Source organism: Barbus barbus (assembly GCF_936440315.1).
Source record: "Barbus barbus genome assembly, chromosome: 15".
Taxonomy (NCBI): domain Eukaryota; kingdom Metazoa; phylum Chordata; class Actinopteri; order Cypriniformes; family Cyprinidae; genus Barbus; species Barbus barbus.
Genome location: NC_136743.1, coordinates 10917787 through 10941020, shown reverse-complemented (window position 1 = coordinate 10941020; position 23234 = coordinate 10917787). Strand labels below are relative to the sequence as shown.

Below are 23234 nucleotides of genomic sequence, written 5' to 3'. Positions count from 1 at the left end.
AATGGTACCTCATAAGTGACTGATTTGAAATGCTCAAATTAGGCAGAAACCACTGATCTAAATTGGGCTACAAAACACAGGGGAACCAACATTTACAATAGATTCTTTCAGAATTTACCGTTAACATTGTTAAGCTAACGTACTCTGCACACATATATATTTGGTAAAACAGTCCAGAACTTTTTTTTGTGATAATTTTCAGTACTGAATGAAATATATTTATATAATTAGATTGTTTCTATCAACTCTATCTACCATATTGGTTGATTGTTTTCAGTAATCATGTCTCTATGCATAGTGTGTTTGTTTTATCGTATACTGGCAAAGAATCATCACAGCATTTACAATGACATTTTAATGTTTTAATACATATAATTCATATTACATATATGCATACACACTTTCCTCTATGTGAGTGTTGCCATACATGGATTCAAAATTCTTTTGCACCCCACAAACTTAGCATTCTTTTTACAGTGCTGAATTAAGGAGATGCATCTAAAAAATAAATGAATAAAGGCCAGTATGCCCTACAGCAGTCAGTATTTAACAGAAACACAGTAGGCATACGGTAAATATTAGAGCCTCTGCACTGTAGTTACTGTATATTTGGTGTGTCAAGCATTTGGTACTTCTACCACTCATTTCCAAATGGGATGAACTAAAATATCTGTTTCATGCCGTCATATTTCTACAGATTTCGTAGTGATATTCTATTATAGTGCACTGCATTCATACAATATTTGTGTGACTTAGTGTGAAGCTACTGGTACCCAAACAGTCAAAGGGACTGGGAAATGGCTTAAATACCATCCTTTAAGAGCAACCCAAAACAAAGTAAAAAAATCTCAAAGTATAAAAATAGCTCTCTTTGTAATCATGTTGTGTGATCTGATCTGTATGGACAATGGAAATAGAAATGTTTGTGCCATCCTTAATCTAACCTCCGCTGGCACAGCTAATTTGTTTATCTGTCTGAATGACTGTTTTTAGTGGTCTTCATGCACAGGTATAATGTGACAATGCAATTTGATTTTAACTCTGGGCTATGTTAAAAGTTTGCAGTATTTAATTACAACTATTTCTGCAAAGTGGGAATCTAGTAAATACTCTTCTTAATAATTAACCCGTGCAGTTATACTCCTAGAGTAAATACATCTATGGGTGTTGATTTAATACTTGTGATTTTACTGTGTATTTTAGGCCTCAGCCACCTGCTAAGGAATCTTTCACAAACACAATGTTAGTTTGATAAAGCATCTGCCAAGCACATACAAATCTACAGTCGTAAAAATGTGTATGTGTGACTTTAAATAAGAATGGGATGCACAAATGGTAAATGTAAAGCATGTGTCATTACTGTCCCTCTAGCAGAACTCTACTTTACAAGCAGGGAATGTCTCCTCCTGCATAGCCACAGTGCTGTTGCTGCCTAGGACTGTAATTCCCAGCTGCCGTTGTTTTTCTTGTGTTTCCTGGTACCACTCATGCATCATCAGTGATTCAAACGTGGGAATCAGGGTCACCTGGAAGATGATACAGACTAAGTGTATGACAGTATTCCCTTAAAAATGTGAAGATTTTAAAGGTGCATTACAGAATTTTTAGGGTCTGCTATGCTGTTATATGGTGTTCTCAGGCAACAACAGGTATACCTATCCGTGTAGAAGTGTCATACAAAACATAAGAAAGTGGCTAGACATAAAAAAATTACTTGCATTTTTATATATTAAAGGTGCAGTAGGAGATCTCAGAAAATGCTAACTTTAGCCTGATAGCACTGAAAGCGAACGTCCCACCCTCCCTGCAATCGCCATGCAAAGCCACGCCCCCTGAACGCACATACGTTCAAAGAGCAGAATACCAGGCAGAGACAACATTAAATTGCTACAATAGGCTACATCAACGGTTCCCAATTACAGTCCTCATGCCCTCCCGCTCTGCACATTTCATATGTATATCTTATCACGCCTGACGTTTGTTCTATTGGACCGTAAGTCATACAGTAAGTGCCCTGCGAAGTGGACATCACCAGATATTCTGCCATGATATTCTCAAAGCAAGCGTATATGTTTCATACAAAGGGCATTAAAGTGTGCGAGATGTGAATTAAAATTTTATATATTTATAATTTTGTATATTATGTCACACTTCTCTAGTAAGTTTAGTCTGTGTGTGAAGATGCTGCAGTAAATCCGTGAATGAATGTTCCGAAGTGAAATAAACTTCCCTGCTCAGGGAGTAGGGAGCAATGAACACTGTGTAGGGATCATGTCAATCGGAAAACAGTTTATGCATGTAGCTCTCTTCTAACGAGCTGGTTATGTGAATTGGGTGTGTTAACAAAGCGAGACATGAAGAATATGCAGAGCGGGGGGCACTGAAAAATGGGAACCGTTGGGCTACATCATGTGTCATTCACCGGTGAGAAAACTCTATAGCACAGTTAGTAAAAGTACTACAATACCAGGAAGGAAGATTGGGTTGTTGATGTTTGCCTGCCATTCTCGCTCTGACTGCATAGCATATGTTAATGCGCTGATGACGTATCGTGTCATTTTTTCTTGTAAGTTATTTCAAAAAGTGAAACTTTCATATATTTTAGATTTGTTGCATGTAAAGTAAAACATTTCAAAAGTTTTTTTGTTTTAATTTTGATGATTAGAGCTTACAGCTCATGAAAGTCAAAAATCAGTATCTCAAAATATTAGAATATTTACATTTGAGTTTCAAAAATCATCATCCCAAAAATGACCATCCCTACAGTATAAATTCAGAGTATTTCTTGTTCTTTAAACCACAATAATGGAGAAGACTGCTGACTTGGCAATGATCCAAAGAACGAACATTGACGCCCTCCACAAAGAGGGTAAGTCACAGAGGGGCATTACTGAAAGGTGTGGCTGTTTACAGAGTGTTGTATCACTTGAATGCAATGTAAGTCGCTTTGGATAAAAGCGTCTGCTAAATGCATAAATGTAAATGTATCAAAGCATATTAAATGCAAAGTTGACTGGAAGGAAGAATTTGGATAGGAAAAGATGCACAAGCAACAGGGATGACTTCAAGCTTGAGAATACTGTCAAGCAAAGCTGATTCAAACACTTGAGAGAGCTTCACAAGGAGTGGACTGAAGCTGGAGTCAGTGCATCAAGAGTCACCACGCTCAGACGTCTTCAGGAAAAGGGCTACCAAGCCACTTCTGAACCAGAGACAGCTTCAGAAGCGTCTTACCTGGGCTGTGGAGAAAAAGAACTGGACTGTTGCTCAGTGGTCCAAAGTCCTCTTTTCAGATGAAAGTAAATTTTGCATTTCATTTGGAAATCAAGGTCCCAGAGTCTGGAGGAAGAGTGGAGAGGCACAGAATCCATGTTGCTTGAAGTCCAGTGTGAAGTTTCCACAGTCAGTGATGATTTGGGCTGCCATGTCATCTGCTGGTGTTGGTCCACTTTGTTTTCTGAAGTCCACAGTCAACGCAGCCATCTACCAGGAAATGTTAGAGCACTTCATGCTTCCTTCTGCTGACAAGCTTTATGGAGATGCTGATTTCATTTTCCAGCAGGACTTGGCTCCTGCCCACACTGCCAAAGGTACCAAAAGCTGGTTCAAGGATCATGGTGTTACTGTGCTTGATTGGCCAGCAAACTCGCCTGACCTGAACCCCATAGAGAATCTATGGGGTATTGTCAAGAGCAAAATGAGAGACACCAGAGCCAACAATGCAGATGACCTGAAGGCCGCTATCAAAGCAACCTGGGCTTCCATACCACCTCAGCAGTGCCACAAACTGATCACCTCTATGCCACGCCGAATTGAGGCAGTAATTAAAGCAAAAGGAGCCCCTACCAAGTATTGAGTACATATACAGTAAATGAACATACTTTCCAGAAGGCCAACAATTCACTAAAAATGTTTTTTTTTATTGGTCTTATGAAGTATTCTAATTTGTTGAGATAGTGAATTGGTGGGTTTTTGTTAAATGTGAGTCTAAATCATCACAATTAAAACAACCAAAGTAAACTACTTCAAAGTAAACTTAAACTACTTCAGTATGTGTGCACTGAATTGATTTAATACACGAGTTTCACAATTTGAGTTGAATTACTGAAATAAATGAACTTTTCCACGACATTCTAATTTATTGAGATGCACCTGTACATACGTTGACAGGCAGGTAGGAAAGACAATTAAAACGCTCGGACCGAGCATTTTGATTGGACAAACATTTCTTGGTCCTACACCTTCCACAAAATATATAAATACAGATAAATACATTTAGACCACTTAACTTAATGATTGCTATAGGGATGTGAAGAGACTTTCAACCAGAATAACAAAAAATGTTTCTGAAGAAAATCCCCTATTGCACCTTTAACCACAGATGGTGATAGAGAGACCAGAGTTGTGTAGTGCACCTAAACTGAATTCTGTTGCATATATATATACTCATACATACCGGCACGTCCTCAGGCCATACAGATTTTCCCTCTAATAATGCGTCCAGAATGGACCTCATCACGCCCTCCTTGAGTGTGTTATCCCCACTTATTATGTAACAGGATGATCGCAAACGGTAAAAGAACTCAACATCAACAGTGGAAGCTGCATGGTTTGACGGAAGGTAAGCTAGGTCCAGGTATATTGAAGTGCCAACCTTGCTACCTGTTGATGAATCAAGACACAAGTCAGTGCTAAATAAATATGTACTTGCATACAAAAATTAACGATGTAAGATCAAATCAAACCTGCTGTAGTGGATTTTTTAGAAGTTGAGCCTGTGCTACGACTAGCCATTATGTCTCCTGCTGAGCTGCTTCTCGAGCCACTAACAGAAGTACCCTGACTTCCAGCTCTGGTTTTGGTGCCTTGTGTTGAAACACTAGAAGATGTTAACCTCTGCGTAACTCCTGCAGCTTTTCTGCCTTTTGTTGCAGACTTTACACCGCTAACAGGATCAGGCATACAGGCGCCAGGCTGAGGGGGAAGAGGAGGTAAGTCTTTCACAGGTGCGGGTGGGGGATCCTTTGGCAAAGGGTGATTTCCTCTGTAAGAATTCAAACCATCATTTAGGTTCTGCGTTTGCAGGTGGACACCACCTTCTTCATCAGAATCCAGAAGTCCGTCTGCTGAAATGGATGGGCAATGCACTACACCCGGATGTACATCTGAGTCTGTTGCCATTGGGAAATAGTCACTGCTAGAAGTAAGAGGGGTCTCCTGAGCTGGATGAGTGGCCTTATTACCTGAACATGAAGGTGGAAGGGGTTTAGCTGCATCTTGGGAGTGGTCACTATCATCAGAAAGGTGCAATGGAGTGGTGTTATTAAAACCTGGTGAGAGTGGATCCTCTTGATTACCAACTGGTTTGAAATGTTTAAACTCACATGGAGAGACCAAGCAGAGGTCAACATCATGGGTAGTATCAAACAATGGACCCTGAGGTCCGGACGGACACCCATCTGGACCATCGTGAGCTGTCCTCTGAGTGTGAGGCTTCTTTAAAGACAAAGACATCCCTACTTTGAAATCAGAACTGACATGGTGTCCATTGGAATAGGATGTTTCGTCTTCGTTGGTGGACTCACTCACCATTGGCAGCACTTGTTCAAAAGACATTGAAAATGACTCATCAACCTCAGTAGACTGCGGTGAACTTACTTCCGCAGGCATTGAGAGAGTGGTGGTAACAGTGGGAGATATATCGGGCATTATATCCTTGAAAGAGCTGAGAGACAGGAAGCTAGAATGCTTCTCTTTGGAAGAAGTTGAAATGCTCTCTTGGTTACTTTTAGGGCATCCGGACTCTGAAAACTTGGATAATCCCATTTGCTGGCTCTCTGAACCAAGACACATCTTAACCCCAAAGCTACTATGATCTTTTGAGGCCCAGGTCTCTTCAGGTGACAAATGATAAGGAGTATGACCAGCACTATTTGGACCTGATCTAGGGGATGTTAGCTCTAACGTCTTTTCATCAGGACTGACACAAATGTCCTCACACTCATTTGTTGAAATATTTTCTTTCAAAGCCCCATCAAGCAAAGTATATTCAGTGGGAGTGTGGTCTAGATTCAGAGATTGCTCATTTTTTATTTTGACAGAGGGTCTTGCAGATGCTGCAGCTTTGCTAGGGTTTACAATGCTACTACACTGAGACTGTACACTACCCGTCAAGACATTTTTCAGGTTCCCAGAGTCAACAGTTTGCCTCTTCACAAGTAATTCATGTTGCTCTTGATCCATTTCCAGAAATGCTGCTGTCATATCTTCTGGTGAAGACATAGAGCAATTTACATCTTCGGAGTCTGTTGACAACTTCTGATTTTGCTGCTCCTTGTTAGATTTAAAGTTTTTAGCTTTGTCCTCGGCCTGTTTGTTCAATTTTGCTTCATTTTTTACATTACCGGGCTTATTTGAGTTCAGTAATCCAGTGGAGGTTTTCTTGATATCTTTCCCAAGAGACTTTCTCTCTTCGGTTTTGCTATCTAACTGTGGTCTTCTCGTTGAAGAATCCTTGCTACCTGACATTTTTTTCTGTCCATTTTCTGGTTTCTTTGAGTCTGATATGTTTGTTTTTTCATTGCTTCTGTCCGTCAAAGACTCCTTTCTTGTAACTAGCCTGGAGGGTTTATATTTCACATTGCTTTCTACAGTTTTCAGCTTTTCCTCACTTTTTGGATCATTCCTATTTATTCCTTTGGATTTGTCTTTTAGTTCTAGATCTCCACGAAGAGCTCGGTCCTTTGAAGCACCATTGCTTAGTCTGGATTCATTTTTACCAGATTTGGGACTATCTTGACTGTCTGCAACTTTTGGATTCTTTTCTGATTTTGATGTTTCAAAATCTTTGGAGCACACTACAGGCCGCTTGAGAAACTCTAGATGATTCAGTCTCTCTAGACCATCCATTATCTTCCCTTGTGGTGTAGAGCCAGGGAAGAGGACTCTGATGATTTTCTCCATTGGGTTAGCAGGATGCCAAACAAGCAAAGCACATATAGAGACCAAAGAGGTTAGGTGGGCATCTAAACTCTTGGATTTGGTACTATTATCAGGCCAGCTATTCATGAAAGACTCTACTTCTTTGCTACGTTTGACTGGATTTAGGATGTAAAGTTCAAGACATCCCACTCCCATTTTCTGGAACAAAATGACTGGTTCTATGGAGCCACTTGAATTGCGTAAAAGTGGTTCTGGTGAGATCTTTAGTTTTTCCAAATGCTGTAAAATAAGTGCTGCTAAATCACTGCTTCGTAGTACATTAGGATCACCCTGAAGTTTTTTAAGTCTGTTTGAGGCATTGAGGAAAACCACACCAAGCTCTGGAGAGATTAGATTCTTTGCCCATTGCTCCTTTTCCTGTGAGTCAGTTTTATTTTCCTCAAGCTCGGCGACCTTCCTCTCCAACAGGCAGTTAACTCCCGGCAGGTTGTCTGTTCCAACATGTGTAAGCAACACTGAGTCAACACGGTCCAAATGTCTGACAAGCTTCCAGAAGCATGAGCGTGGATCTGCTCCACCATTAACCAAAACATTGAAGCCATTGACAGCAAAAAAAGCACAGTCGCCTCTCCCGCCTGGAAAGACATAACAGCACGGACGGCATAGCTTGAGAAATCCCACTGTGCCAGGAGGCTCTAAGAGGTCAAATGGAGACTGTGGCTCCGAGGACTCAAAAAGGTGGTCCGTGAATTCTTGAAGGCCCCCCATTTTGGGTAGTACCATTAGAGGATTCACTTTAATTTCAATAATGTCATGTATGTTGTGCTTCCCTAGCACAGAGTTTTTCCATTTTCCAGTTTTAGGGCAGCTTAAGGTGAGATTTGCTTTGCCATATATGCTAACAGAATCTAACAGAGCTTGAATCTGTTGAAAATGTACAGAAAACAAGGCATGAAGTAAAATGTATGAAAAAATACAGATATTATATTGCTGTACAACAGAATAATTTGTAATGCTCAGAAAAGTTATATTATATTATATTACATAGATGGACAGTTTTTCAAATCCATAGCTAATGTGAGGACAATTAAAAGGACATTAAAAAATATTGGCATACACATTTACAGTATGACAAACCTCTTCATCTGAAAAGATCTGGGTGAAATCATTTGGAGTGAACTGGCCCGTGTGCAGGACCAGATCCCCGGAGTCCTCAAGAGACTGTCCTGTGAGCACCAGCAACTTGTGTCGAGGTGTGGATGATATCAAGCTGTGGACCTGAATTGCAAAAATATTTATAAATTGTACAAATATTTCAATGTATATTTAACAATTAAAAAATTATATGCATATTACATTTCAATTAAATTTCAATCTGTTATTATTGTAAAAAATTGCCTCTGAAAAGTATTACAAATTGATACAAAAAGATTCATCAATCATTCATTTTTTAAATTTGAGTTTAACCAGGTTCAAAAATATGAATTGGTTATGGTGTCTATTATTGCCAAGGCACTGTATAACTTTAGCCCTAACACATGTAATGTGACCCATGTCATTTATTTACTGTCATGTAATACAAACAAATGGAATTGAAGAACAGAAGAAGAGATGCCTTTCAGTCACACACCTCAGAGTAGAGAAACCCTTCAGATGGATTTATTACAACTTTAATGTCCAGTACATCTGAACTGAAATGAAATGTCTTCTGACCTATGATGGGATTGTTGGGAGACAGACAAAATTAATTAATTAATTAGAATTAATTAGATCAAGCACACAAATATGTCATGCATATGTGCATTTCTCAATAGCAAACATTAATGCACAACTAATCTACTAATAAAAATATGTACAATGAACACACAATAAGTTAAGTCAACTAAATTTGCACTACATTTTAGTGGAAAAAAACCTGCACTATTCTACAGTGCAAGAGCTTAAATATTTAGATATGCTGGAATCTTTTTAAATCATCACTTCAAAGTGTTCTGATGCTGACAGTCAATTCTCAGCCAGAGTCATGCAAATGTAAAAAGTTTTCTTTGAGTATTAGAGCTCCAAACCACTATATAATTTGTCAGCAAAAATCACTTTCAAAACTACTGCATCAAAATGTTCCAGTACTGTTTTTCCACAGCAGCCAAAGTTGGTAGAACAATTGGTAGAAAGCACTTCCTTCCTGTCTTTCTGCTGTGTCTACTGAAATAGCAAATTATCCAACCTACCACTTTTACTGAATAATAGAAGCAGTACAGAAGCTGCAACTGAGTGCAGTTTAGACAGTTCTCATTACCATAGACATAAAGAGATTATGTCTATGCTCATTACACAATATAAATATTAAAATGATAATAAACAAATGATTCTCTCCCAGTAAAAAACAAAAACCTACTTCTGCCTTTTTTTACATCAGAATGGCTGTAATTAACATTTATTGGGTTTCTACATGTAAACGAAGCAAGAAACATTTATATAAACATAATTTTCTGATAAAAGTCCATATTAAGATTTACGTGCTCAGTGGATATTGCAATTCCCCAATATATGTGGTAATTAGCATATTCTGAATAATCTAATGCATACATGTTCGTTTTCTACTTTTCTTGTGTTTGCATGACCCCTGATTCGTTCAGTACAGGAATATGCCTGTTTTCATTTTCAGATGTCTAGAAACTGAAATATTGGCTTAATATGACCATAATCCATTATTTACTGTGCATGCCTGACACTGTATGGAGCTGTGCTGGGCCTGAACTACACAGTTGCTTCTTTGTTAATTCATAAGACTGCATCCCACACACATCATGTGCTTCAAATGGGTGCCAAAAGATATTCTTTAAAAGAGTAGCCTACTGTACTTAAACCTAATTTCATTCACTGCAAACCCAAAAGAAGGCAACCCCTACCTCTTATGTCTTTGGACTGATATGAAGAATGCTGAGAAACAAAAAGTTTCAGCTGCTCATCCAAATTACACACTGTCAGGTCCACATCCCATGCACGGATACCTGTGTTAAAGCAATGCAAATATATGTAAAATTTTATGTAAACTCAATACATCAAAACATGTGCTAATGTTTTTTTTGACACTATCAAAAACAATGAATGTTGATTTGAATGAACTGCTTTCTAACCCCCCAGAGCAAAAGCACGGCAGTCAGCATGCAACTGAAACATCATGAGACACAATGTGGCTTTCAGAGACAAATGAAATGGTTGGTTGACTAGCCCTCAAAAAAAGCCTCATTTTGTGGCACTGGTCTCTGACTGTACGCATGAAATATAAAAGCCTCTGAACAGCATGTTCTCATCTCTTAAGGCCAAAAAACGAAGCCGACTCATCACTGCTAGGACTGAAATAAGAAAACATCAAACAGTGTTGGCATTAATAGCAGTTAAATCAGGTATAATTCCTGATATGGATAGGAAGGGGTTACTGACAATAAACTAAAACAATATTATAATAAGTCAAATTTAAAACCTGGTGAATTGCTCCATTTACATTTTTTTCCTCCATATTTTATTTATTTATTTAATTTTACAGTGAACTGTTGGAAAATTTTCCTTTCCATTTTGTTTTGCCTGCTCACTACCATGGAGACAGGCTCTTCACAGTGTTTTGATTGCCCACACATCTGTCAATATCTGACATGTCGTTAAAGCCTTCTGTAGTCACATTAAAACGGTAACAAAAAAAACTTCTCTGTTACTGTTACTTATGTGTTAGACAGTCTTGTAGGAAATTCCATGTTAATATAGCTGTGTTTTGTAGCATGTAGCTGGTTTTTTGCTGGTTAATTGGCTAGCTTATAAAAAAAACAGCTCACGTTATTAAAGAAGAATTCTCATCAGGTTAATGGTGGCCACTAAAGTTACATGCAAGCAACAACAAAAAAAAACAATCGCTGAGGTGAGTGCAAACATGCAGAGCAGTGTTGGGCACCCTAAAGAACACGTCATGACTTAAACGATACATTCATTTCTATATAATCACTAATCAACACGCAAAACAAATAATGTAGGCACGCATACTGGAGGGCTGATGCGCAAGCCTATTTTTGATGTTTACTGTCTTGATGCTATAACACTGCAGTGCAGAGAACATCTGCACGAATATTGTCCCAGAGCATGGTATTATTGCTTTAAACCCTAATTTATACAGTATGTAGGAAAGCTTGTGGAACTATATTGTGTAAATAATAATAATAAATGAAAAAACTAAAAATTCTCATATATTGTTGAAGGCGAGAGATACTGTCTGGCGCATTAAGTCACATTATTGTGTGATTGTGTTTCATCTCAATTCACCAGGCAACCGGTGAATCTTCAAATCAAAGAATGAAATATCCAGAATGCTCGCAAGCTGTCCTATAACATACAGATACGAGGGATAAGGGTAATCTCTCATTTAATGATTACAGCATTGATTAACGGTGTTATTATTAATTTCTTCTAATCCAAAATTTAAAAAATGCAATACCTCTTTCAATCTCCACCACGATATAGTCCAGTATATACGGTCTATAGAGCGCACCGATGACAACCAACATTGAGTATTTGTCATTGCTGAATCCAGGATGGGCTGTCAGGTCCATCGCTGCCGTTAGACCCGACGCCATGTTGGAAAGTTATTCTTATGATGTAATACACAAACAATCAAGCATTATTGAAGGAACAGGCGGATCATTTGAATGGAACTGAAGCTGACCAATCGAAGCATCGCCTTGTTGCATTCTCAGAAATCTGAAATATGTCTTCTTTTTTTAAGGAATGCATTTAACAGCCTATATAATCATATTAATCTGTCAATCAAATTATATATACTGTACATACTGTAAATAAGGAAAGCAAAAAAGCAAAACAAGTATAGCATTCAGTAGACGATGACTTTATTTTAAATTTCCATGCATTTTACACTGCAGTAATATGAAAGGATGAAGTTAAAGGCGAAATTTTTTTTATTTTTTCCCCAGATATCCTTTGTCTTGTTAAAGGCATTTCAAAATAAAAAAGTGGCATGATGTTCCTTGTGGACAGCCGCATAACTTGCCAACTCTTGCACCTTTACGTACTGCACACTGTTCACCTGCATCACACTTTAGATAAAAAGAAGTATACATATGAATAATGAAGTGGTCAATGTACATGAACAGACACATAATGCAGCGCATGATCCCATGGGTAGCCTACATCTAATTATCTATGTAAAATCATTACAGCATAATGTTAAGGTCTTTGTTTCCATGCATTTGACTTGTCACGATACGTACTCATTTTGTTGTCAACTATATTCTTTGTAAATGATTCAATTCAAAGTGAAAAAGTGCAGTGAACTTATAAATTTACTTAAAAATCAAAGCCTATCAGAGAATGAAGTCACATAATTATGATTAAAACTATTTCTACAAGTGTAAAAGTGTCAAATCTACATTACCGAAGGAAGTAAGCTCAACTTTTTTCCGGTTTGTGGCAGTTGTTTGTTCTTTAACTTCTCAAGAACCTCTTGCAGTGCCTCTATCTGTAAAATAGTTATAATTTTAAATCAATTTCCTGAGATTATTTGAGATGATTGGTTCTTCTCATTTCTTTTTCCGGTGTTCCATCATGAAATAAGGGTAAAATGCGTAACTCACCAAATTGTTCTCCTCCTGTGTTTTTGTGGCAATCTCCAAAGAACAACTGTCAAGTGAGTCATCACAGCTTGTGAGAATAAAGGACAGGGCAGAAGCAGCAGCAATAAGGACGATCCTTCCACTAACCATGATGCTCAAACAAGTTTCCTTGGTCTCCACAGCAGAAGATGGTCAGTGGTCTCATGGTGTGATGAAGAGCTGCTCTTTATAAATGGATTCAACATCACCTGCTACAAAATTCAGGATGACGACCCTCAGTGACACGTTAAGCTCATGCTTATCAAGGCCATATTCCCATATTTCAAGTAGTTTATGAGGGAAAAGATTAGCAGAATGCCTGATATCGCAGATGCAGTTTGTGTTCTAACTTTGTGTTTCCTTTTATAGACTCAGGGATCCCACCCAAAATTTCTGAAAACCCAGGAACCGCCGAAAGCTACATTTTTTCTGTAACACTTCACTATAATTTTCATAAATACCAAAAGCATTTTACATAGTATAATAGATCTACTTAATTGTTGAAGTCATATAGTTTGAAAACTATAGGAAACTTTAATTTGTTGTTTATGTTTTTACATATACATGCTGATCTGTTAGGTTTGAAGTGTTATTTAACTTCTTAGTTGTTCTTTTTTAAAGAAACTTCCATATATTTAGTGTTAGCCTTTATCAGTGCAATACCTTCACACACCAGCAGGGGTTGACAAACCTCTGAATAAAATCCTAAACAATTGTGTGGCCCTTTGGGCTGATGTTCTAAGCAAATAATCAAAGTAAACCATTTAGAAACATATTTTCATTAGCATTTTTAAATTAAACTACTAAAATTAATATATAAATTACTCAAGATATGTGACAGACAAACTCCGGAGGATTGCATGGTCTGGATGATTGCGGGTCAAGTCCAATATTGACATTGATCTGCTGAGGAGGAACAGATGATTGGGGGCATGTATGAAGAGTAACCAGGGCCAGTGGCTTTTCTTCGGGTACTAATGAGACAACCTGTAAGGCACAGACCCAAAGGCAATGGATGTCTGGGGTGACAGAACAGTGAAAAATTTGTAATTCTAACCTAATTCAAAACATTAGAAATAAAACTCCAGTCATTTTAATCCCATGTTAATATTTCTTAAACTAAATACTAAGTATATGTAATCATACTGTACAGTAGCCTATATATGTATAATGATAACGTAGGTATGTGGGAAAGCACATTGAAATGCTTAAATTACATTTACTTTATTTATTTATGGACATTATAGGTCAGATGTTGATTGCAAAACATAAGAAATAGCTTAAGTATAGGTAAAAAGGTCAGAATAATTCTCAAACATTTAATCAAGTGCATGAATATTGATATTATATTTTTAACAAATTATAAATATTTTGTAAATTTAAAGTTAAATTGTGTACATGAACTACAAGAATTTAGTTTTAATTTTATAATAGGCTATTAACTTTGTGATCATTCTATGGAGCGAGGCCTTTTTACAAAAATGAGGAGCTATTAATTATCTCTGCTTGCAAGGCCATATTTATGTCACTTGATAAAGGATTAAGATGATAAACACGTCGTCAACAGTTGGTCCTACAAACTTTGTTAAAGTAATCTTATTCAACTGATGTAATCATGACAGCCCTGATTGAGCAGATTATCATCATGCATAATGATTTTCCTCTAACAATCAAGTAATCCTCCGCTCCGTGTTTCGATTCACAGCTCTTCTTTATTTTGTTGTAACACATTATCACTAACATAACATTAAAACCGAATAGTTTAAGCGTATGCTATCTAGCCATTATCACCGAAACCAACGAAGTTCGTGGAATTGTAAATGCAGTTATTAGTTTTGATTTGATGTAATCACCTAATGAGTACCTTCGTGATCATCTTAATTTCTGAGGTCCACGGCATGCCCACACATGTCCCTTCCTGTCCTCGTGCTCAGGCCTCCACGAGAAGGTAAAGTTCTCGCCACCAGATGGAGCGCTGGACAAAAAATACTGTAACAGGCGCTCATGACTGTTTAATAAATGCTTTTCAAAATAGTTATGAGAATTGGATTAATTTTGCATTAAGCAATGAATTAGGTAAACATTAATAAATGTGTATTTCTCATTTGAGTCAATATATACAGATGGTTAAGTAATGCATTTTAATAAATTCAACTTTTTAAACTTTTTTTATTTTTATTAATGCATTTTTTAGCATGTCGCAGTCTTATGTATATACGTTCATAATATGATGCATTATTTTTTTTACTGATTATTTAATGTGCAAACGTCTTTTGCAAAAAAAAAAAAAAAAAACGAATACAAAAACGTTTTGTGAGATTTTGTAGAAATGCCAACTGTAAAATAAATTAATTAATATATAATTATGCAAAAACATCATGCAAGAATAATATACATATATATTATTATATAATATAGCCTATTATATAATCGTGTATTTGTTATAATTTAAAAGTTAACAATATTTAAAAACTCGTGTAGGCTGGGTTGCAGTTGACAAAAAAAAAAAAATCTATATTCATGCGTTTTCATTTTTAACAAATTAGCCTGCAGGATTTCATTATGGAGAATAGCCCGTTGATCGTTCCTTACAAAGACAACTGCAGTTGACTACTTCACACAATAGGAGACTCCATAGAAACCTCCGGGGCCAAATGGCATGAGGTTTCGGCTGCAGTTTCAACCACGCCTACTACGCTTCTCCTACAATAAAAACTCCGGCTCCCACAGCTTCAAGTCAAACACGAGTCGAGACAGTATCGTAGAGACGAGTACCTGAGCTAGTGCAGTGCGAAAGAGAAACCACTCGAAATCTCTGTGGATTACTACTGCCGTCAAAGATCGCCGTTTTCACTGGAATTATAGCCTATTATTTGGAGGAAACTTCGATTTCTGGATTATAAAATAATTTAATGACAAACATGACTCTGGAAGAAGTTGTTGGATGCAACAGCACCGACAGAAAGTAAGTTACTTGTTTTTTCTTACCATTTCAAAAGAATGAGTCTCAGAAATATTTATTTTCATTTTTAAGGGGATTCAAAAGTTAAAACTGATATTTTTTTCTCTAAAGAATGGAGACTGTAAGTGAAGCTCTTGAAGAGCTGCTAGTAGCTGCACAACGACAAAACTGTCTGACAGTAGGAGTCTACGAGTCTGCACAGCTCATGAATGTGTAAGTATTTTATTCAGTCTACGATATAATTAATTGATATGCATTAGATCAAACTGTAAAAACCTAAGTGCATATTAAATTAAACGCATTTCTTGACTTGTACAGGGATCCAGACAGCGTGGTCCTCTGCGTTTTAGCGACCGATGAGGAGGACGAGAATGATGTTGCGCTTCAGATCCACTTCACGCTCATCCAAGCCTTCTGCTGCGACATCGACATCAACATTGTGCGCGTCTCCGGCATGAGGCGTTTGGCACAGGTCCTCGGGGAGCCTCTGGCCACTGACAACAACGCTAACGAACCAAGAGACCTCCACTGCATACTTGTAACTGTAAGTAGGCTATTAATATGCATATTACAAATACATGTGCAGTATAAAATTTGTGAGAAGGGGTGCAGTTTGTTCATATAGCTTTTATCGTTAAAACGTGTTTTAATTAGGTATTGAAATATATATTCGAATGAAAAATGACAATTTTGCCAATGTGCTGTCAGAAAATTAGCTTAGCGAAAGGTTTTTAAAAAAAAAAAACGTACTAACTTTCCTAGTGAAAATGTTTTAAAACTGGAAATGTATTTGTGCTATTCATAAAGACCTGTTGTAGGCTACTTGTAAGACACCCACTCTCCCACCCCCACTGTAATTCACACCCTTAACACAAAGTAAGAAGGTAACAAACAAGCTTTTGTCAAAGATATGCAATACTAATAATATTTCATTGCTTCTCATAGAACCCACAAGCTGAGCATCTCAAGCTGAACGAAGTGGGGAGTTACTGCAAGGAAAGCCGCTGCAGGAACCAGTGGGTGCCCTCCATTGCCCTGCAAGAGCGCTGAGGTGTTGTGCACTGAAATGTGCTGAGGAGAACCGAAATATTGATGTGGTCCTTCAACCGTCATGAGGACATACTCATCAATTCAAGGGGACTGTCTAATAGTCCATTGCGGAGCTTCCACCTCCATGTTTATGGAATTCAGAGGATACTAGAGACATTCGTCCACGTTCCTCTCATATTGCATGATCGGTGGTGTCGTCCTTTGGGGGGACCAAAGGAGCACCAGGGTGGTCAGTGGACTGTGATGCAGCAAAGATGCTTGGGGATCCGGACCGCGGCGTGTGGCCGCACTTTGCACTCCACGTGGGGAGAGAATGAATAACACATGACCCAGACCTGACAATATTGTAATGGGTCTACAGAGGAAAAGAAGCTCTGCCTTAAAATGAGACTGCTATTTAAGGACTGAACCTGTCTTCATTTTTATTTATGCATAACACTGATGTCATTCACAACAAATAATATATTTGGTTATTTATAACTTTACAAATGTTTACTTTTTTCTTATGAAATAAATTTTATGCTTAATGATTTAAAATGAACCGTTCCTGTTGTGTTTTTTATGCCAGATTTAAAAACAAAGTGCATCTTGTTGGACATGATAAACAAAGTCTCTTTAATAGGGTATTCTATTGTTATTGTCACATGTGCTGACATGACTTCAGTTCAGAGCTCATAACAAAAACAAATTACTTAAATATATTCTTGCTTCCTTATAGTCAAGTATTATCATTTCATGTTATTTTAAGCACAACAATAAGGAAGAAATGGGCTTAAATTGTTCTGTGGGACAACAGACAGTTCTGATTAAGGTTAAAGAAATATTATTACCAAGAAGATAGCTTTTCAAATATTGACACCTGTTTTTCCTCCTCCTGGATCATAAATCATGCAGCCTAGATGCAGCACAATGTGTACAAACGTAAGAGGCTCCTTATCTGTTTCTCAAACACAGGTTTGTTTGCAAGAGGTACAAAATGTACACAAGGGCACGACTCTGCAGATAGAAATTCTGCACTTGCTTTTTAATATCTTTCTGCATAAAGGGTTGAAAGAGCAACTACCGCCAGACAAATCACAACAAGATCATAAAATGCTTAGCAATTTTGTTTCACTGATTGATTCCAATACTAGCAGTCAAGCAAAGAATAAAGTGGCTTTGCTTAAAGTGGCCCAATTTTGATTTATTTTTTAAATTTATTTTACACATATGTGACTCAGATCTGTTATTCATAACACTACAAATAGCACAAATCATATGGAATCAGATTTTTTTATGCTGATTTGTGCCACTTCCATATTTGGTACTAAATCAGATACAAGTTGAATGTTTTACAATGCAACCTCAGTCTGAATATACGGTGGCCGAGAGAGCTCAACACGCTGCAACTTCAGAAAACACATGCAAATAGAAAAAGCACCAGCAAATCAAGAAAACATCTTCATCAATTTGACAGCAGGTGCTGCAAATGCTCACAACACAACCAAATAAAGAATTGTATTTGTTGCGCATTTCTTTGTTTGGTTGTGTTGTGAGCATTTGCAGCGCATGTGTTGTCAAATTGACGAAGCTGTTTTCTTAATTTGCAGGTGTTTTTCTATTTGCAGCGCATTGAGCTCTCTCAGCCACCGTAGAATACTAATGTCAGAATACATGACTTTTGCATCACTCTAGATCGATGTTCCTCACAATTTTGAGCTGACAGGATTCACTCCTAAGAGTTTACATACTCATAGTTCTTTATTCACTCGATTAATATTGAAGACAGGTAGTCAGTGGAGCGACACTGAGTAAGTTTAACAAGAGTAAGTAACAGTAACAACTCCATACAAGCAAAACTTGAAAGAAAACCAAAGGAACAAAAAAAGCAAAACAATAAAACTTGCTCTCTTTCTCCCCATCCTCGTCTTCAAATTCCCTGGCTTCCATGGTATATCACTTTATAAATTCTGCCATGTTTAATTTCGTATTACAGCCTACTTGTGACTTTTTCGCATGCGGGTCAGCTTGGGACTGTGTCCAATTCACACTTGAATCTGATATTGGCCACATTTAAAAAATAATGTGAACAGTCAAATAAATCAGAATTGAGCACTAAGCCTTGCAGTATGAACATGGCCTTAGTCATATAGTAATATTTCTTTCAAAAGAACAATTGGTGTCTTTATAGTCTTGTCATGAAACATGCACAAACATCTTATTAGTCACACACTCGTGCTGTTCTTCAGAAGACAGAAAAAAAAGAGGGAAAAATAGCTTGATCACTCTGACTTCATTGACCTTTTCTTTGGTGACTGTGAAAGGTCAGGCTGCCTGCAGGCCACAGAAAACATGCACGAGAGGTCTGCTGTGATGATTGTCCCATTAACTTTGCAGAAAGTGAAGCAGACTGGATGAAAGATTCTGCCCTTACTGCACGTGTTAGACCCCGCATCTTCAAGACTATGGGTGTGCTCTGATTTCCCACAAGACTGCATTGACTCACACCATATTCCCTTAAACTCTAGCTAAGATGTCTGGGGATGATTACACTACAACTGTAGTAATATGAAGTGAATAATGTCATACGGATGACTCAGAGACGTCTACATCTGCACAGGCTGAGTATCAGTCTTTTCTTGAGAACATATCATGCCGCACGGAAGGGTTTGAAATGTCTGTTTTTTCACTGGGAGCCGTGTTCTCACATGTGGCAGTGTGTACAGTTTTCTTGTGCCAAAAAAAAAACAAAAAACAATGGCACAATTCAAGAACGGTGATGAGAAGAAAGTTAGTGAGCAATAATCACCCACTTTATGAAGTCATCAACAGGGGCCATTGTTTGGGTGGGTTGGATCAGTTAACAACTGACAGATATAGTTGTATCTTCATTGTAAAAGCCTGAGAGAAAACAGTGTTTTCTGCCCCAAGGCTCTCGTGCGTGCACAAAGCCGACGTTGACAGGCTCCTCTGCAGACAGACATGACTAAAGCACGGTGCGTACCCTGGGCGGCTGCTGGGCTGAGCTGCGCACTTCAGGGCTGCGCTGACGTCAAGCCGGAGGGAGAAAATAGAAGAAAAACAGGAACAGAAGGCTCTTATTTCCATGGCAGCAATAGCACAGCCCTTTAACAACGATACTCGCTATACAGAGGTAACAGCCACTGCTATGAATAGTCTTGACTGCTTGTTCTATTCTTAGACTGAGCTATATCTGAGTATATCACAGACTCAAATAATCACTGAAAAGCAAAGAGTGGAGCATGGTGGGGCTTTGACATCAGACATAAACATTATAGTCTAAATCTGAACACAGCACATTAGAATTATGATGTTTTTAGTGTGTATATTCATAGGGCAGGCTATTCATGAAATGAAGAAAATCACAGGCTGATCAACAGGTTTAAAGATTCTTTTCCATATTTACTCCAACAGAAAATATTCTATGAGCTTTATAAATATACACAATATATCTGTTGTACAGTGTAATGTAGAAGAAAACATACTGTAGATATTATTTAGAATTAAGAATTTGTTCCCACAACTTAATTTGTGGCCACGTTTTATAAATGTATTCCTTTGTTTTAGTTTAGTCAGATTTGGAGAAATGTAGCATTACATCACTTGCTCACCAATGGATCCTCTGCAGTGAATGGGTGCCGTCAGAATGAGAGTCCAAACAGCTGATAAAAACATCACAATAATCCACAATATATATATACAGTATATATGAAATACAAGTATAATATACAAGAAATATTGGATAGAACCATTCAAGATGTGTGAAATTTATTACTCAGAAAATATATTTTATTTAATCATGTCAAAATAAAACAAAACAGATTCAAATGTGCCATGCATAACTGGGGTCAGAACGAATGTCATGTGCAGCTGGGTCGCCCTCTCTTTCTGGCACACTAATGAGTTCATGTGCTCTGCTGAGCCAAGGTCAGAGGGTGAGAAAAATAAGACCCTCTCATCACTGCGTTCATTATGCAGTCCACTTTTGTGCAACAGCAAACAAAGCAGTCACATGACTTTTAAGACTCACAAGACATCTAATGTCTGTAAGATTCAATTAGTTCTGACTGAATGTCAAGGTCTGTTTAACAATAGCCTAAAGCAGAACTGCACATTTGTACAATTCATATTTTATTTGAAAGTGCATTAATAGGCTATAACTTTTTAACCTTTAGGCTATAAGTGTTCTTAAGCAGAGATAGTGGCCACATGGGAACTAAACACACCTACACTCCTAAAATAAAAGGGGGGTTTTGCAATAATGCCATTGAAGAACCATTTTTGGTTCCCCAAAGTACCTTTCAATGAACAGTTCCTAAAAGATCCAAAAAGATTTCTTATTTTGAAGAACATTTTAATAATCTTTGTCCAATGGAAAGATTCCATGGATGTTAAAGGTTCTTCATGGAATGCCAATAAAGAACATTTATTTTTAAGAGTGTGTAGCACACTTATTTTAGACAATACAGGTAAAGACAGCAGGTATCAACTGATAAAGAGTTGAACTTGCATCACAAATTATTAACTATTAAATCCCAATGGTGCATCAATCCACCCCCCCCCCCCCCCCCCCCCCCCCCTTCTCCTTGACGCAATGGGACCTTGTTTGCAAACACTGGGCCGGTCCTATGATAAATAAACTCATGAGCATATCATACACAGATTTACAGCCCACATTTCCTGTTGTCACCACAGCATGTTTCCTTTTACGACACTGGAGATTAATGGTCTGCAAATACGGAAGAACCGAAAAAGAATAGCAACACACCACATGCATGGATTTTCTGCGACTGAAGGGAGCCACATTAAAATTAATTACTCTCTTCATTCTAAAAAAACAAGGTTTTATCATACAGATGCCAAAAGGTGTATCGTCAAGATCATAACTTGTCAATTAGAGCCTACTTCAAAGAATTCTTGCATTTTAAGGTGAATATTGTGTATAATTTGCTAGGTTAATTATTGTCTGTATTGTGTGTATAGACAGAATGGTGCTGTATTTTATGACTGCTTATTTTCTGTGATGCCAGTCTCTCACTCAGGAAACACCATATATCTGTCTGACTGAGGGTTACTGGTGGTAAAATAGATTCATTCATTAGTCACTCTGTGCCTTTAAACTGAAGCTGGGAGCACATTGGACTCCCTCCTGTGACTCATTGATTAGCAGAAGTTAAGTGCACCGGAGCCAGTGAGAAATCAGGCACGCGCCCGTCAGCCCTGAGCCTGTAATCTGACAGCACACGCTGCACAAACACAATGCCACACACAAAGTCCTGATCAGATGAAGTGGGTTGCAAAAGTGGGACAACTTAATGCAATGTCCACCTCACCAAGACACAGAGAATGTTTATCAGCTTTAATCAATGCCACAGGCTGTTTGCATTCTCTAAACCTGTTTTTCACTTTGAGTTGCATTGTCACTTCCCCTAATAAGCAGATCTAACTTAGGTGTTGCCTGAAATCAATCAATCATGCAAACATTTCTAAAGCCACGTATCACTCTCATATGTAAAAGTAATTATTAGGCTCCTGTTTCCTCTGCAGAAATCAATCAGTCTGGGGGCAATCAGCAGTGGCGGAGAGAGACGTCCGCTAATGCCAAACCTAATATTTCTGCAGGGCTCAGGGTCAGAACCACAGTGGCAGAAAGGAAAGCAGTCACAGGTTTTAAGAACTAGTCAAAACATAGTGCACAAAAGCTGCAATTATAGACAAAATTAAAGATTTTTATCTTCAAACCTGTGATAACAGTCAGATTTTAATCAGATTTGTAGTGCAATGCATTGATTATTGTGCATTGTAATGCATGGTTAGATGCGGATCATAGCATATACTTGCATTAAATTCATGCTTCTGAAAGTCTGAAAACATGTTATGCCAATATTCATGAGTATAACTTTAAATTTCAACTAACCTTTCGCTTGCTCAGGGTTAAATCAATATTGTTACTTGCTCAGATACCACTGCAAAGAGAGAGAGAGAGAGAAAACATGGTAAAATGCTACAGTAAAAACTTGGAAACTGGTTAAATGGAAGTTATTTGCATAAAATGACAATTAGACAATGTATGAAAGTATATATATATATATATATATATATATATATAAAGTATTCATAGAGGCAAAAAATATTTTTAAAAACAATAATATTTTGATAAAATATGTTGGAATACTAACTTTGTATTATGTAATAACATAAAGTTGAGAATTGTAAAGTATACAAATGCATGTTGCTAAAATTATATCCCATAATTGTAACATTGCAACCATATTTTTATGGTAAAGTTCTGGGAACCACTGCTATTTTTTAAACTCAAAATGTAACAGAATTTTTGGTCTAAAAAATAAATGTGATTTTTCACACATTTTATTAAAAAAAGAATAGGAAACGCATTTACAGCTGCTTATTTAGCTGTTAGCAAACCTGTTTGTTCTCTTTCTTGTCTTCTTTAAGCACGGAGGTCAAAGGCCACCTGATCATTTTAGGTCATCAAAGGTCATCTTATTCAATGAGTCTTTCCAAAAGTCTGAGTGAGCAGGTCATTTTAACAGTGCTTGCTCAGGAGATATAAACAAGAGGTTGGCTTAACTTTCGCTTCCTGCTGTTGAGTTGCTCTGAATCGT

The 23234-nt window shown here is 37.6% G+C and overlaps 2 protein-coding genes across 2 annotated transcripts; one reads left to right on the top strand and one right to left on the bottom strand.

Annotated features, from left to right (window-relative positions):
* Window positions 1–343: 343 nt before the first annotated feature.
* LOC306881828 (microtubule-associated protein 1S-like) lies at window positions 344–11650 on the bottom strand. The gene is made up of 7 exons (XM_079436141.1): window positions 11426–11650; window positions 9852–9953; window positions 8573–8655; window positions 8080–8220; window positions 4746–7866; window positions 4457–4662; window positions 344–1526 (listed from the first exon to the last, which is right to left on the bottom strand). Exons 1-7 carry the CDS (start codon window positions 11562–11564, stop codon window positions 1368–1370), a joined length of 3951 nt encoding a protein of 1316 aa, XP_079292267.1. The 5' UTR covers window positions 11565–11650; the 3' UTR covers window positions 344–1367.
* A 3685-nt stretch (window positions 11651–15335) lies between these two features.
* On the top strand, window positions 15336–17141 carry LOC306881873 (growth arrest and DNA damage-inducible protein GADD45 beta-like). Its single transcript, XM_079436210.1, has 4 exons — window positions 15336–15561; window positions 15670–15771; window positions 15877–16102; window positions 16504–17141. Exons 1-4 carry the CDS (start codon window positions 15509–15511, stop codon window positions 16606–16608), a joined length of 486 nt encoding a protein of 161 aa, XP_079292336.1. The 5' UTR covers window positions 15336–15508; the 3' UTR covers window positions 16609–17141.
* Window positions 17142–23234: the final 6093 nt, after the last annotated feature.

Excerpts from the sequence above, each read along its gene's own strand:
- LOC306881873 (XM_079436210.1), top strand. The coding sequence starts at position 15,509 with ATGACAAACATGACTCTGGAAGAAGTTGTTGGATGCAACAGCACCGAC. Across the intron at positions 15,772-15,876 it reads TCTGCACAGCTCATGAATGT|GGATCCAGACAGCGTGGTCC; the intron begins GTAAGTATTTTA and ends TGACTTGTACAG. Across the intron at positions 16,103-16,503 it reads TCCACTGCATACTTGTAACT|AACCCACAAGCTGAGCATCT; the intron begins GTAAGTAGGCTA and ends TGCTTCTCATAG.
- LOC306881828 (XM_079436141.1), bottom strand. The coding sequence starts at position 11,564 with ATGGCGTCGGGTCTAACGGCAGCGATGGACCTGACAGCCCATCCTGGA. Across the intron at positions 9,954-11,425 it reads CGTGGTGGAGATTGAAAGAG|GTATCCGTGCATGGGATGTG; the intron begins GTATTGCATTTT and ends GCTTTAACACAG. Across the intron at positions 4,663-4,745 it reads TAAAAAATCCACTACAGCAG|GTAGCAAGGTTGGCACTTCA; the intron begins GTTTGATTTGAT and ends ATTCATCAACAG.